This window comes from Dermacentor albipictus, chromosome 6 (genome assembly GCF_038994185.2).
Source record: "Dermacentor albipictus isolate Rhodes 1998 colony chromosome 6, USDA_Dalb.pri_finalv2, whole genome shotgun sequence".
NCBI classification, from domain to species: domain Eukaryota; kingdom Metazoa; phylum Arthropoda; class Arachnida; order Ixodida; family Ixodidae; genus Dermacentor; species Dermacentor albipictus.
This window is the reverse complement of record NC_091826.1, coordinates 48,384,677-48,398,436: the sequence shown is the minus strand read 5'-3', so window position 1 is coordinate 48,398,436 and position 13,760 is coordinate 48,384,677. Positions and strand designations below refer to the sequence as shown.

The following is a 13,760-nucleotide window of genomic DNA, read 5'->3' as shown; positions in this document are numbered from 1 at the left end:
CATAATGACAGCTTCGCTGGGCAGTGTCTTTCTAACATAGGATAACATGTTGACGCCAAGTACCAAATTTTTCTTCCACGTAAAATGCAATACCTCTCATAGCTAAATACTAAAGGAATGTTAAGTGTTTAGCGAAGCATCATACACAACTTCGCGCGTTGAATTTGCAGATATTCTTTTTTTAGTCAAAATTTACCGATAGACACGGCGCATATATGCATTGCAAAAACTTGTAGACCCCTTTAACGCTACTTAGCTTGCGATATCCAAGTCGCAAAGTTTCTCGACTCACACGCTTTTGAAGAAGAAACTGTGGTTAAGGTATTACAGCTGAAAGAAGCCGACTTATTCATCAATACGTACGGCTCGAGCCATCTATACCCCAAGCATACACGAAGGGAACGAGCGCGCGCGGCAGCCGAGCGAGCCGGAGCGAGCGGCGTCCTGGCCGTGACGTCACTCGCGAGAGGGCGCCATTCCTCTTTCTCGGGGCTAATAGCACTCCAGGATTGACGGGTATACGTAGTGGTCGAGAAAGAACAAAAGCAAGGATCCGCCAGCAACGGACAAACAAACAACTCTGCATGTTTATGCAAGGCTGACTACCGTATTACACATTATTCTATTTGATTTATTACCGCTTTCTTTCGGATCTACGATTACCTTTAATTTCCCCCTTGTTTTTCTTCATCATATTAGCACCCGATTCATGGCCTATCCCCCACACCGGGTTTGTGCCATTAAATAAGCAATTGCCATCATCATCATCACCATCATCAATCCGCCGAGGGCCGCTTCCCAGGGCTCGGTCCTGTGTGGACCGGCGCATGGTGTCCACAACGGGGACAGCGCACATTGGTAGCGCAAGTTCTACGGGCCGCAGGACAGCGCACACCCTGTAGGTGCCGGTGTGGTCGACTGGGATTCGGTTTTCCGGCGTCGTACCATCCCTTAAGGCACCGGCTGCAGGACAAGCGCGCAAGTCCTTCGGGCCATTGCACGTGGACGGCGATGAAAATTAGGGGCCACCCATCGACGTCGCACTCCGAGCGCACCTAGCTGCTGGCCCGCCGCCAGTATGAACCTCGACGGGTCGTCTTCGCGGGGAGACGGCTGATTCGTGCCACGCTTCTCCGCTAGCAGCGACGACGTAAACGCGTTTGATCCTCCAGTCGCCGTCGGGTATAATACGACCCCGCCGCGCCGCGACCAGCATGTCCTTTGGCGGCTTCTGCCGCACTCAGCTGTGGCAGCCGAACGTCACGTGGCACACCGACTACCCTCGCCTGACGCCATGCTTCGAGAACACGGTGCTGACGTGGATACCCTTTTCCGCGCTGCTGGTGTTCCTCCCGATCAAGGTGGCCACCTCTATTGGACCGAAGGTGCGTCCGTATCCGATGACCCTGCTCTCCTACGCCAAGTACGCCTTCATGTTTTACCTCTGCCTCCTGCGCGTCCTGTGCCTCAACGACCACGTCGGTCCCGACGTGTCCGCGAGCGAGTACATGGCATGCGTGATGAGACTGGCCGGCTGCGTGATCTCGATCATGTACCAGTATGCCGAGCAGAGGCGCGGCCGACAGACGTCCAACGTGCTGTTTCTGTACTGGACGTTGGACGCGTGCTGCAGCACCGCAAGCTACTACAGGGTGCTGCGAAACACGTTCAGCTCGCGCAGCGTGGCGCTGCCCTCGGCGTTCACTTACACGCTCCACATGATCGCCTACCCAGTCATGTGGTGCCTCGTGGTCCTCTATTCGTTCACGGAGCACCACCCGAGTGACAAGGCCAGGGTATGCCCCATGGACGTGGCGTCGCCCATATCGACCATCAGCTTCGAGTGGTTCACGTCGCTTATCCTGTCCGGCTACCGGAAGACACTGAAAGTGGACGACCTTTTCCCAGTTTCACAAGAGATCAAGACGGTGGAGAACTACAAAAAGTGGCTGCGGAAGAACAACGACATCATCGATGGCAGACATCTCACGTGGTCACTTTTCCGGACTGTCTGGGGCATGGTACTGTCAACTCTCGTGATGCAGGTTCTGTTCGCTTTCTTCAGGACTATGCCGCCCGTCCTCCTGACGCTCATCATTCGCTTTGTGGTCGTCAAGGAAGAGGAATATTGGAAGGGTTACTTTTACGCTATCGCCATCCTCCTGGCGGGAAAGACAGGCATGACACTTTTAAGGCACTGCGACTTTCATTACGTTATCATGGGCATACAGCTTAAGGGCATATTGGTCCACGCGGTTTACACAAAAACCCTCCGGGTAGCAAGCACTTGCTTGACAAAATACACAGCGGGAGAGATCATTAACCTTATGACTGTGGACGCAGATAAGATATACCAGACGTCCCTGTTCGTGACAGCTGGCATGGCTGCGCTTTTCATGACGTTAATGTCGGCAGCGTGGCTATGGCTTTTCATAGGTCCATCGTCGCTCACGATCATCGTCGTCACGGTCGTGATACTCCCAATAACAGCGCTACTCGCCCGTGTGGCTGACAGGCTGCAGCAGAAACTGATGGCCTTGAAGGACAATCGGCTCATGTTCACCAACGAGGCGCTCAGCAATATCCGCATTCTCAAGTTCTACACCTGGGAAGTGCCCTTCATGAACCGCATTCTCAGCATCCGCAACCAGGAGGTGCTGACGATCAAGTTCTACGCCATATTAGCGGCCACCATGCGGTTCTTCTGGTTTACGCTCCCATTTGTCCAGTCGCTAGCCATATTTGCAGTCTACATGCTCACGCAGGGCCTCACCACGCTCGACGTAGAGACGGGATTCGTATGCATAACGCTGTGCAACATGCTTCGGATGAACCTCGCCACCTGCCCCGACGTCATATCTAACGTCATCCAGTCATCCGTGGCTCTCGGTCGCATCTCGGAATTTCTGGATGCCGAAGAAAAAGACAATGAGAATATCGGCAGTGATCCCGGTGAGGGTAACGCGATCCGCTTTTCAAACGCCTCCTTCACGTGGTCCCCCCACTCGAACGAGCCACCGTTTCTGCAAAACATAGACCTGACCATACCCAAGGGTCAGATCGTCGGCGTGTTCGGCCTCGTCGGGAGTGGTAAGTCCTCCTTTCTCAACGCCATGCTGGGAGAGATGGAGATCGTCGAAGGCAGCCTAGACATTGACGGCGAGGTGGCGTACGTGCCACAGCGCGCGTGGATCCTACACGGAACTATACGCAAGAACATCACGTTCATGAACGAGTACGAGAAGTACTTCTACAAGAGGGTCACGGACAAGTGCTGCCTCAGAAGCGACTTTGAGATGCTCATGGACGGAGACAAGACCGAGATCGGCGAGAAAGGAGTCAACCTCAGTGGCGGTCAGCGCCAGCGGGTGAGCCTTGCCAGGGCCGTTTATCTGGACAAGGACATTTACCTTCTGGACGATCCCCTCAGCGCCGTGGATGCGCAGGTCAGCTCAAAGATCTTCAACAAGGTCATCGGCTCGCGGGGGATCCTGCAGAACAAGACGCGCATCTTCGTGACGAACAACCTCGCCCTACTGCAAGCCGTCGACGTGGTTTTGTTTCTGCACGACGGCAGAATCGCGGACTACGGACCCTACCGCGACCTGATCTCCAGGGGAGGCGAATTCTCCCGCGTCGTTCGTGAGTTCTCGAGAAAGCGTGACAATGACGACAAGCTCGACACCAATGCCGCGATGATGGCCAAGGTGATGTCCAGCATCGCCGACAGCGTGGACATCAGCAACACGATGTCGGCCATCACCAGGGCCAACGCGCTCGTCTGCGAGGAAGGCGTGCAGGTGGGCTCCATCAACAGGCAAGTGTACATCAACTACCTTCGGCACGTGGGCTGCCTCATTATCATACTCACCTTCACGGGCTACGTGGGCTGCCGAGTATTCGACGTAGGGTGCGGTCTCTGGATCGGCAGCTGGAGCCAGGACTCGAACCTACCCAAGGAGCAGCAGACCGAGGAGAGAAGGAATCATCGGATGCTCATCTACGCGGTGCTGGGAACCCTGATGGGTATGTTCGCGTTCCTGGGCACGTCCATGCTCAGCTACGCTACCATCAAGGCTTCAAGGTCACTGCACGAGAACATGATGGCGTGTATGTTTGATGCGCCCATGTCCTTCTTTGATACGACACCCGTGGGGCGCATCCTGAACAGGGTGGGCAAGGACATTGACCAGCTGGACGTGCAGCTGCCCCTTATGGCAAACGTGTTCTTCGAGCTCTTCTTTCAGCTCATGTCCATGGGCGTCCTCATATCGATCGTCCTGCCGCAGTTTTTGATCGTAGCTGTGCCGTTGGGTTGCCTTTACGTCTTCATGCAGAAGTTCTACCTCCGCACGCTGAGACAGCTCAAGCGACTGGAGGGCGTCACCAGGTGCGTCTGAATGTTGTCGTCCCGTGAAAAGAGCGAAGATAGTGCAAGCTGAAGATTAGTTGCCCTTTTTGCGTATTCTCTATATGGTAGCCCGTTGAGTTGAGTATATGGTAGCGCAGGTATAGCGACTAGATGCGCTGGGGAACGCCCTCTTCAAATGTCGGCTCAAGAACGTGCTCTCAAAGCATCAGCGCTCAGTATCGACGGAGATTCGTTGAGAGAACAAATTTAATGAGGATGTTGGACATTCTACTTCCCTTTTGCGGGCAAAGTTAAAATAATGCTTGCTAATAATTAGGAGCGTCGGCCTGTACAACTGTAAAGCTTTTGTTATTTCTGCTTTATAGCTGTCAGTGCTTTTCATTAGTGGGTAGTTTCAGCTATTTAAGCCATATCAAAGTGAAGCGATAGAATTAAGACGTGGCGTAAGAGGAACACACTAGAGAATTTTCAACGTTGCAGGTAGTTTCGAGGGCGCCGTAGGAAGGTTTCCAAAGCTTCGTCTAAACTCCTGAAAGCCTCCTTCGAATATCGATTCAGATGTTAATAGCTGTTCGAAGAAAGAATCTAAGAACGTAAACTTAAACACTTTTACTCGTATACTGGAGACCCCATCGATCGCGGAAATAATAGTGTTAACTTGAAAGGAGCGTCACAAGACAATGGTGGAATATATGCATAATATCACAGAATGTTCAAGGGAAAAGAGGCCTCCTCACGTGATAGGCGAGCATTAATTTCTTGTCGCTTCACGCGTTGTAGAGAGGGCTAGAGCGTGTAGGAAGGGTGAGGTAGAGTGAGAGAAAGCTGACATGCTCTCGCTTTAGCTCTGCCTAACGTTGGACTTACGGGAAGAAAATAGTGTGGCGGTTTCACACACTCGGTGGCAAATGCACCACGAAACAATGATTGAACTGACATAACCTATATACCACACAGTGCTGGGTGAACGAGCTCACCAATGGCAGTTATGGCGATTTCCATCTAACGGAGTTGTCGAGCAGAATCTTGTGAACCTTAGCAGCCGCCGAAAGTATGTAGTGAACTCAGTATCCTGTGCAGTCATAACAGATGAAATGCTGAAGCGAACAATTGAAAATAAAAGAAGGTGTTGTTGATGGATATTCAATAAAAGAACACCCGCATTCGCCCTTTCCATAAGAGCGGCGTTTGCCGTGCGAAGAGGTACAAATAATCTCTACGAATGCCTGAAGGGCCCTAAATACGAGCTTCCAGATTTAGCATGCTTCGATTCAGTTTTCCTGTTTAGTTTTTTTTGGCCCATGACTGTACGGTTACCGAGTCAGCTTAGTCCTGTTACGTGCTGACCATATGCTCTTCTCGACACTCGGTGCCTCGCTTTCGACCCTTTCTTGACGATCCCGTCCTCCGATCTCCAGGTCGCCCGTGGTGAACACGTTCGGCGAGACGCTTGACGGCCTGAGCAGCATACGGAGTTACAACGCCGAGCAGGTCTTCATCGATCGCTTCCTGGGCGAGGTGGACACCACGCAGAACTGCTCCTTCTCGCTGCTTATCTCCAAGCTGTGGATGATCAGCAGGCTCGACCTGATCGGCTGCGCACTGGTGGTGACCACCGCCTTCCTTATCATTCACTGGCGGGAAACCATCAGTCCCGGCACGGCCGGCCTGCTCATGTCCTACATCATCACGTCCACGTACGCCTTCAACAATCTGGTCCACTTCGCCGCCGAGTCCGAAGCGGCCATCGTGTCCTCGGAGCGGGTCGAAGAGTACTCCAAGGTCGAGGGCGAGGCAGCGCGCTTCGTCGAGCCGGGCCCGCCCGAGGGCTGGCCCCAGAAGGGAGCCATCTCATTCATCAACTACAGCGCCCGTTACCGAGAAGGGCTGAGGCTGTGCCTGCGGGACCTCAATGTGGAGTTCGACGCGGCCGAGAAGGTTGCCATCGTGGGCAGGACGGGCGCCGGCAAGTCTACGCTCACGCTCGCTATGTTCCGCATGATCGAGGCGGCCAAAGGCTGCATCGTCATCGACGACATTGACATCTCCAAGATTGGCCTGTACGACCTGCGCTCCAAGATCACCATCATACCGCAGGAGGCGGTGCTCTTCAGCGGAACGCTGAGGATGAACTTGGACCCGGAGGACGAGCACGACGACGGCGATCTGTGGGAGGTTCTGGACATCACCCACCTGAGAGACCGGTTTCCCGACGGCCTCGAGACGGTCATCAACGAAGGCGGCGCCAACATCAGCGTCGGACAGCGGCAGCTCGTGTGTCTGTGTCGCGCCGTGCTGAAGCACTCGAGGATCCTGATCCTGGATGAGGCCACGGCGGCCGTGGACGTCGAGACGGACGCGCTAATTCAGAGGACCATCCGGGAGTTGTTCAAAGAGAGCACCGTGATAACGATCGCGCATAGGCTTAACACCATCCTGGACTCGGACAGGATTGTGGTGATGGCGGATGGCGAGGTGATCGAGATGGGGCCTCCCACTGACCTGCTGGCGGACTCGACCACGGAGTTTTACAGTATGGCCAGGGAAGCCGGCCTCGTGTGAAATATGCAGTTACGTTGCGTTTCAACAACGGTTTCAATAGAACACGCGTGGCTTCGTTGATGTGCTTCATTAATGAGGGGCTGATGGCCTATTGATGATAATGAAAGTATAGGTAACGGTAGGGATGCGTTAGAAGTTGCGTCGACACAGCGCTTCGCGCATCTTTTATGTGCTGGAATATTTGACGTTCAGTCGCAGCGACACATTATGAAAACGTTACCGAAAGCTACTTTTACAGGTTCTCACTGAGAACCTGTAATCAAATATAATCAAAGAACGTCAAATCGCTATCAACAGCAATTTGTGTGGTATGATCAAGGAACGTCAGATTGGTATTTGACTGATTCACATATAATCAACGATCAATCAATGTTCTGCTAGTAGAAACATTTGCGCGAAAAACGTACTTGCGGCAAATAAGCAACGTTATTCGAAGTTATAGCGGACGCAAGACGCACACACTACATGTGGCACGTTGTGTCCGCGTTCGCTCCACGCAAAATTTCGAGACGAGCAATCTGTTCTGTCACAAAGTCTTGAAGCAAAATAAGTGGTACAGGAGTCAAGTTTCGGGCGTTTTATTTCACGAGTAAGACTTTCGAGCACGCTGCAGTGACGCACAGCCTTCCATATTTTTTACGCGCCAGTTACATGTTTGGGCCTCCTTTGCTGCAGAAGAAAATTACAAATGACGGGGCACAAGTGCCTACCACGGTATTGCTTCCTCTAGCCCAATTGAATACGCTAGCTAAATGTTAACACAAGCATTCGAGCAAGCAAAACCACACGACGCCACTGTTTGTTAAAACTGAGATGTTCTTGAAATGGTAAGCAGGTCAGTTTGAACACGTCAACGGGGAAGCCCGTTTGAAGCCAACTGGGGGCCGTACGCTTCTTTTTAAAAGCACTTGAAAACATTCGGTCCTTAGTAGAATGAGAGGTGGCAGATGGAAACTGGAGTTAGCAGACGACGCTGGAGGGGTTGGAAGCATGACGAACGTGGCAGAGCTGAAAGTTGACCTTAGAGGAAGGAGACTCGAGATTTGCAGGAAACTATGGCTGCTGTCGGCGGTTCTGACGCTCCGAGTGGTCAGAGTCACAGCAGTGTGCGGAATCCAGATAAAACTACGTCCACAGATGCGGGCACAGTGTTGAGGCATGGTAAGCGAGCAGCGGGCCAGGGGCTTGGGTGGTGTTCGGTATAACGGGAGTGCGGACCGAAGTCATTTGATAGAAGGGCGGTTCTTGAAGGAAGGCGAGCTTAACGATGAAAGGACAGGTAGGGCGTCCCAGAACAAGACAGCAGCGCGGTTTTCGTCGAGCGAAAGGAGCACACCTCGAGTCTGAGGGCTCGAAGCTCCAAAAGGAAAAGCTGTGGGCCTGCCGCTACCTGTCAGTAGTGGCAGTAGGCCCCGAAGGCCGGCAGCTCCTGGGGCACGACATTGCGGTCGTCCAGCTTGCCGAAGCCGTTCTTTTTCTTGCGGCGCAGGTTGTCGATGGGAGAGCGAACGCTGCTCCAGGCCGGCGCGCCGCCTTTGTCGGTCTTCTCCTTGACGCGCGCCTTGAAGTTGCCCCACTTGCGGTCCAGCTTGTAGCCGAAGATGGTCAGGAAGCGCTTGAAAGAGTTGGCCATGTCGGCCAGGGTGGCGGCGGGCGGACCTCGCGAAGCGAGGACCGCGACGAGGGCCCTGAGGGAGGGAGGAGGGGTTCTTCAGACGCGAAGGGGCCTCTTCGGCGGGAGGCTACCGTAGTCCGGGAGCGGCCAGCTTCGCTGCTCAGCTTTTGACGGAGAAAAGCCGTTGGGGCGCGTTTTCCTCGCGCTGGTGGCACGCCGCGCCTTCTTTGTCGCCGTCTTTCCCTGTGCGCGCGTGGTCCAGAGATACCTCTGCGGTTGACAGGTAACGCCCATCTGTGGATGTTGTTGTGCAAGATGAATTAGGTCTTCAGGGGAAAGTGGTAGGCGTTCAGTAGAAGCGGCGCTGTGGTACAAAATGCATTAGGTCTTCAGGACAAGCACTATGACACCAGGTTTAGGCTTTGCCGGCTGTCTAGCAGTAGATGGGTGTGCGATAGGTAAAGTTGTGATACTCCTAAGGAGAGAGAGAGAGACGGGGGAATTTATTTACAGAAAAGCAGAGAGCCTGGCCTTAACTGTAACTTGCTTTTGCCTGCTGCTGTGCACTGACTTACCGAAGGCAACACAAGTAGCTACAAATAAACACATAGTGATTCCTCAGCAGCATGGAGCTTCAGTGAAAAGACATGCTGGTTCCTCAGAAAAATGAGAGAATCCATATAGGTGCCCTATGCTTTAAAACGGACGTCCAGCTTTATATTTCAGGAATGCATTCATGGATTTCTGCGCAATTCTGTTGGTAAATAAATGGATTCAGCTAAATGACCCGTCCGCGCATGACTTTCATTACAGTTCCCCATAACGCTACGAAGGAAGCACAGACGTTAAACTGAAATCTCCTGTTGCAAGCCACCACGCGATGTTACACGCATGACTTGCAGAAGGTCGGGTGAGGGACTGGGAGGAGCGAGCAGCGGTTGTTGGGGGATGGGATGGCGGTAAATAGGGAAGATTCCATAAATAGTCGCACCGCTTGGCAATACGTCTAATTCCCCTCCACGTCAGAGGAGGCGATGTCAGGATCAGGGTTTGTAAAGTTCTAACCTCGAACAAAGAAATCGTTTCGAAATGACTCCGCATATTGAGACACAGGGTGTGGATGCTGAACCCGACGTACACTGTGACACAAAGTATAAAACTTGTAGAAAAAAAGCAGGCAGGAAGGACGTCGGATTAACTATGCACCAACTAGCCCGACATAGTACTCTGCTGAACGGGATAGTGGCACTGTAGGGCGATATAATTTAGAGGGAACCACATTTGCGTTATTGTATCCGGAGTGTAGTTAGTGCATGGATTGACCGGATTGCTCGTTCATGTAGTAGTAGTAGTAGTAGTAGTAGTAGTAGTAGTAGTAGTAGTAGTAGTAGTAGATCATAGGAGGTATAGAACAAACTAGCGGCACTTGCCGGTCAAACCAGCGCTGCTGACGTCAGCCACTTGGGAGTGGACATATTGTTATGTGTAGCTGATGTACAAGTCTATTTACAATATATTTACACGTAGAACAACGGAGGCAAAGATGGCGACGCTATATCAAGCGGGGCCACGTCGTCTTCTTTCTCCTCAGTGCAGCCACACTGTGGCGGCTGTTCCGTAGCATCACCCCCGGCAGTAGAAGCACCGTCCGGGTGCTTAATCTACACATCCGCGGTGAAAGGTGTGTGGTATGGCTTTAGTCTCGCCACGTGAACGATGTCGCTTGCCGCCGACGATGACGCTGAGAGGTTGGCGGGGATGACTTCATACGTGACATCGGTCACTTGTCGCACCACAATATTAGAGGCATTTGATAATTTTTCTTCTTTTTTTCCCGAGTGGACGTTTAGTGCATATATTTCTCACCACATCTAGTCGCATTGACAGCTTCGCTTGTGAAACTTCAAACGGGCACTCGTCACCGCTAGTCTGTTTCTTCGTGAACCACAAAAGAATAACATTTATCGACGTTGTCCACGGCAGTGCGACGATCTAGATGTAGGTGTAGAGCCGATCTGATGCTGATGCTTCTGATGATGATGATGATTATGAACCTCTGTCATGGCTCGTATCCACTAAGGGGGATAGGTCAAGAATCGGGCGGCAGGAGATAGCTCAAGGAAATTCTTATTTGAAAACGAGATACGCAAATTAAGAAAGAAAATAGCAAAGACGGCACATTGTAGCAACTATACTAGTATGCGACCGAGCAGTCAGAATAACTGAAGACTAACATTAAAAGAGGTTACACTCAAGGAGAGAATAAATGCAATGTTAATAAAGCGTATTCAGAAACCAGTTTCAGTGAAACGAATGCTGATCTTATAGGTAGAATAAAGCGACTATAATTAGCAGGGTACCCGCCGTGGTTGCTCAGTGGCTATGGTGTTGGGCTGCTGAGCACGAGGTCGCGGGATCGCATCCCGGCCACGGCGGCCGCATTTCGATGGGAGCGAAATGCGAAAACACCCGTGTGCTTAGATTTAGGTGCACGTTAAGGAACCCCAGGTGGTCACAATTTCCGGAGTCCTCCACTACGGCGTGCCTCATAATCAGAAAGTGGTTTTGGCACGTAAAACCCCATAATTAAAATAATAATTAGCAGGGCATTCGATTTGTCTAAGTTTAAAAAGTTATTAACGTGTCATTTCGTGAGCGCGGGTGACGCGCTAGCGTATGGGCGCTATAGCGCACACCACGCTATATCGGTCCTCGGTGCGCCTTGACGCCTACACTATCTACATTGCAGATCGCATTCAAGACAAGGCTCGCGCTGCCGCGCCGCACACAGCAGCCGCCAGAGTAGAACGCCCCGCTGTAAACATTTGCTTACTGTTTAATTTACCCAGCATGGTGTCAGCGTGTACAGGCAAACGAGCGAGCGCCCGCACTCGACGACCGCGGACACTCGCCTTGAAAACGTCGGCACGAGGAATCTCGGCAGCAGCAGCGAGCGCAGTGACCTTCGTGCTGTCTATCGCTTCAACGCGAACTCTAGCGGTGAGAACACAGCGCACGCAAAGGTGCGAACGAACCGCCGGCCCACCTAGGTAGACTGTGTCCCCAAAGCAGATCGCTTCCAAGATAAAGCGCACGCAACAGACGTGTCTGTGACTACAACCTACAAGTGTCGGGACCCCAAATGATAACATTACCGGTACACCTAATCCTAATTCAATTTTACAGAGTCGAGTTCCGAGTAATATCTTTATCCGGGTTGAATATCGCCGGCATGATAAAAGGGTTACAGACACGTTTCACTTCGGGAACGTGGGTTACGCGCTATTGGAGCCGTCGGACGATCTCGCCGCTGCCACCATTTGAAGGAGTTGAAGGTCGTAGAGAGGAACTCGGTGAACATGATTTATTTACATTAGTTACATTTTAGACAAGAGATACTTCGACAGTCTAGCGTGACTCCCATATGGAGCCCGCAAGACAAACATACAGCAAACAGCTTACGAGCACACAGTTCACGAGTACATTTCTAGCACGACAACGAGCACTCAGCTCACTAGAATCTCGAGCACGACAACGAGCACGCACTAGCAGCCGACAATCGCTGCTTATAAGCACTTGGTCCCCCCTTGATTCCAAGCGGACGGAAACGTTCGTCCAGTCATCGCTCGACGTCACCGTTCGACGTCACCGTTTGACGTCACCGCAGATGACCCGCCCTTTTGGAGGCAGAGGATGGCTCACATACACGTGCCGCACACACACACTGGTGTAAAGGTCCGGAGCCGACGTCAGAGGGGCTTCGTAGAACTCCACTCCGTCCCGGGTGGCGCGGCCGGGTACCACATTGTCTGGTGTCTCGAAAAGCTCATGGGGAGGTTCCGCCAATTACCTCCCCTCGGGAACTCCCCTGAGCTGACCCCGCGCCACGTGGCTGCCGGTTATCCGCAGTTCTCTGAAGTGCGCCCCGTCCGGTTGGATTGGAACACGTGCAGCGGGCTGAAATAGCTGGCACGTTGCCACCCCGTCCGGCCATTCCTAACAGCTCCTCCATGTGAGCGCATGTGAGCCGCGAACATGCACAGCGAGCACCGCATCGTCGAAGCACGAAGGGAAAGGGGGCGAACGCGGCGTTCTCTCCTCCACCTCCAAGCGCCTTCCTCCTCCGGCGCCCGCTTTCCTCGCGGCGACACACACTCTCTGGCCGATTTCGCAGGCGGGAAAACTGCGCATGCGCGTAAAAGGAATTGTATATTGATTCAATTTACTTACATTACCCGCCGTGGTTGCTCAGTGGCTATGGTGTTGGGCTGCTGAGCACGAGGTCGCGGGATCGAATCCCGGCCACGGCGGCCGCATTTCGATGGGGGCGAAATGCGAAAACACCCGTGTGCTTAGATATAGGTGCACGTTAAAGAACCCCAGGTGGTCAAAATTTCCGGAGTCCTCCACTACGGCGTGGCGTGCCTCATAATCAGAAAGTGGTTTTGGCACGTAAAACCCCAAATATTATTATTAATTTACTTACATTGGTGGCATAGTGGGGACATTGTCAGAGCAGCTCTATGTAAAATGGAAATTGAACTGCGGGATGCGACAGGCGTTATCTGGTGTGCGTAACTTCCAATTGCCGAGAAGGATACCTCTGTTTATTCCAGTAAAAATCGAGATGCTGAAAGTCTGGAGGTGGTATCAGCGGTGATTCGCTTGAATCATTTTGAAGGCAAAAATTTTCTGCATCTTGGTACAGTGACGGAAGGTGTATCCGGTAAACTAGGAATCAAAGGTCCATTTAAAGACGTTCTGGCTAATAAATCTGCCATTCGGCTTAGGTACGAAAAGCAGTCGCCAGGAACCCATGGCAAACTATTTTTTTGTAAAGCTTTAGGGACTAAATTTTGGAAAACACTTAAGAACTGCTGCTGTTCTTCGTGCTTCTTCTTCTACTTCTATATTTTCCTTAAAGATCCCCGACGGCATAGGTATTGCATAAGGGGTGACATTTACATATGTATGCATCTACAAAAAACAACAAAATGAAAATACACAGTAAAAAGATGCATGGGAATATAGATGCATGTATACACAAAAATATATGTAGCCATTTGTTTCCCCATGTGTGACAGGCAATGAACATCTATTGCATATGCGAACTCGCGTGGGCGGGTGGTTTTCTCGATGTGATGGGGCAGCCCGTTCCAGTCTGGCTTTTCAAAAAAACCAAGGAGGCAGGAAAAGTGACGGAATGGTAGC

General features: G+C 52.0%; 3 protein-coding genes across 9 annotated transcripts in view; 1 reads left to right on the top strand and 2 right to left on the bottom strand.

The window, feature by feature from the left end:
• The first annotated feature begins 755 nt into the window (after positions 1-755).
• On the top strand, positions 756-6,992 carry LOC139061061 (multidrug resistance-associated protein 1-like). The gene is made up of 2 exons (XM_070540506.1): positions 756-4,390; positions 5,791-6,992. Exons 1-2 carry the CDS (start codon positions 1,215-1,217, stop codon positions 6,932-6,934), a joined length of 4,320 nt encoding a protein of 1,439 aa, XP_070396607.1. The 5' UTR covers positions 756-1,214; the 3' UTR covers positions 6,935-6,992.
• A 504-nt stretch (positions 6,993-7,496) lies between these two features.
• On the bottom strand, positions 7,497-8,567 carry LOC139061068 (uncharacterized). The gene has a single exon (XM_070540526.1). It carries the CDS (start codon positions 8,565-8,567, stop codon positions 8,328-8,330), a length of 240 nt encoding a protein of 79 aa, XP_070396627.1. The 3' UTR covers positions 7,497-8,327.
• Positions 8,540-13,760, bottom strand: part of LOC139061064 (E3 ubiquitin-protein ligase RNF217-like) — a 344,621-nt gene continuing 339,400 nt past the window's right edge. For 3 of the 7 annotated variants that reach the window (XM_070540513.1, XM_070540514.1, XM_070540518.1), the window contains one exon: positions 11,900-12,732. Coding sequence is in view for 1 of the 7 variants with exons in the window: in XM_070540512.1 (XP_070396613.1) it covers positions 8,540-8,843 (304 nt within the window). In the remaining 6 variants the exon portion in view is untranslated. Of the gene's footprint in view, positions 8,844-8,918; positions 9,025-9,979; positions 10,174-11,899; positions 12,733-13,760 lie in introns of those variants that run through there. The other 4 variants (XR_011515159.1, XM_070540512.1, XM_070540516.1 and 1 more) reach the window with 4 other exon arrangements.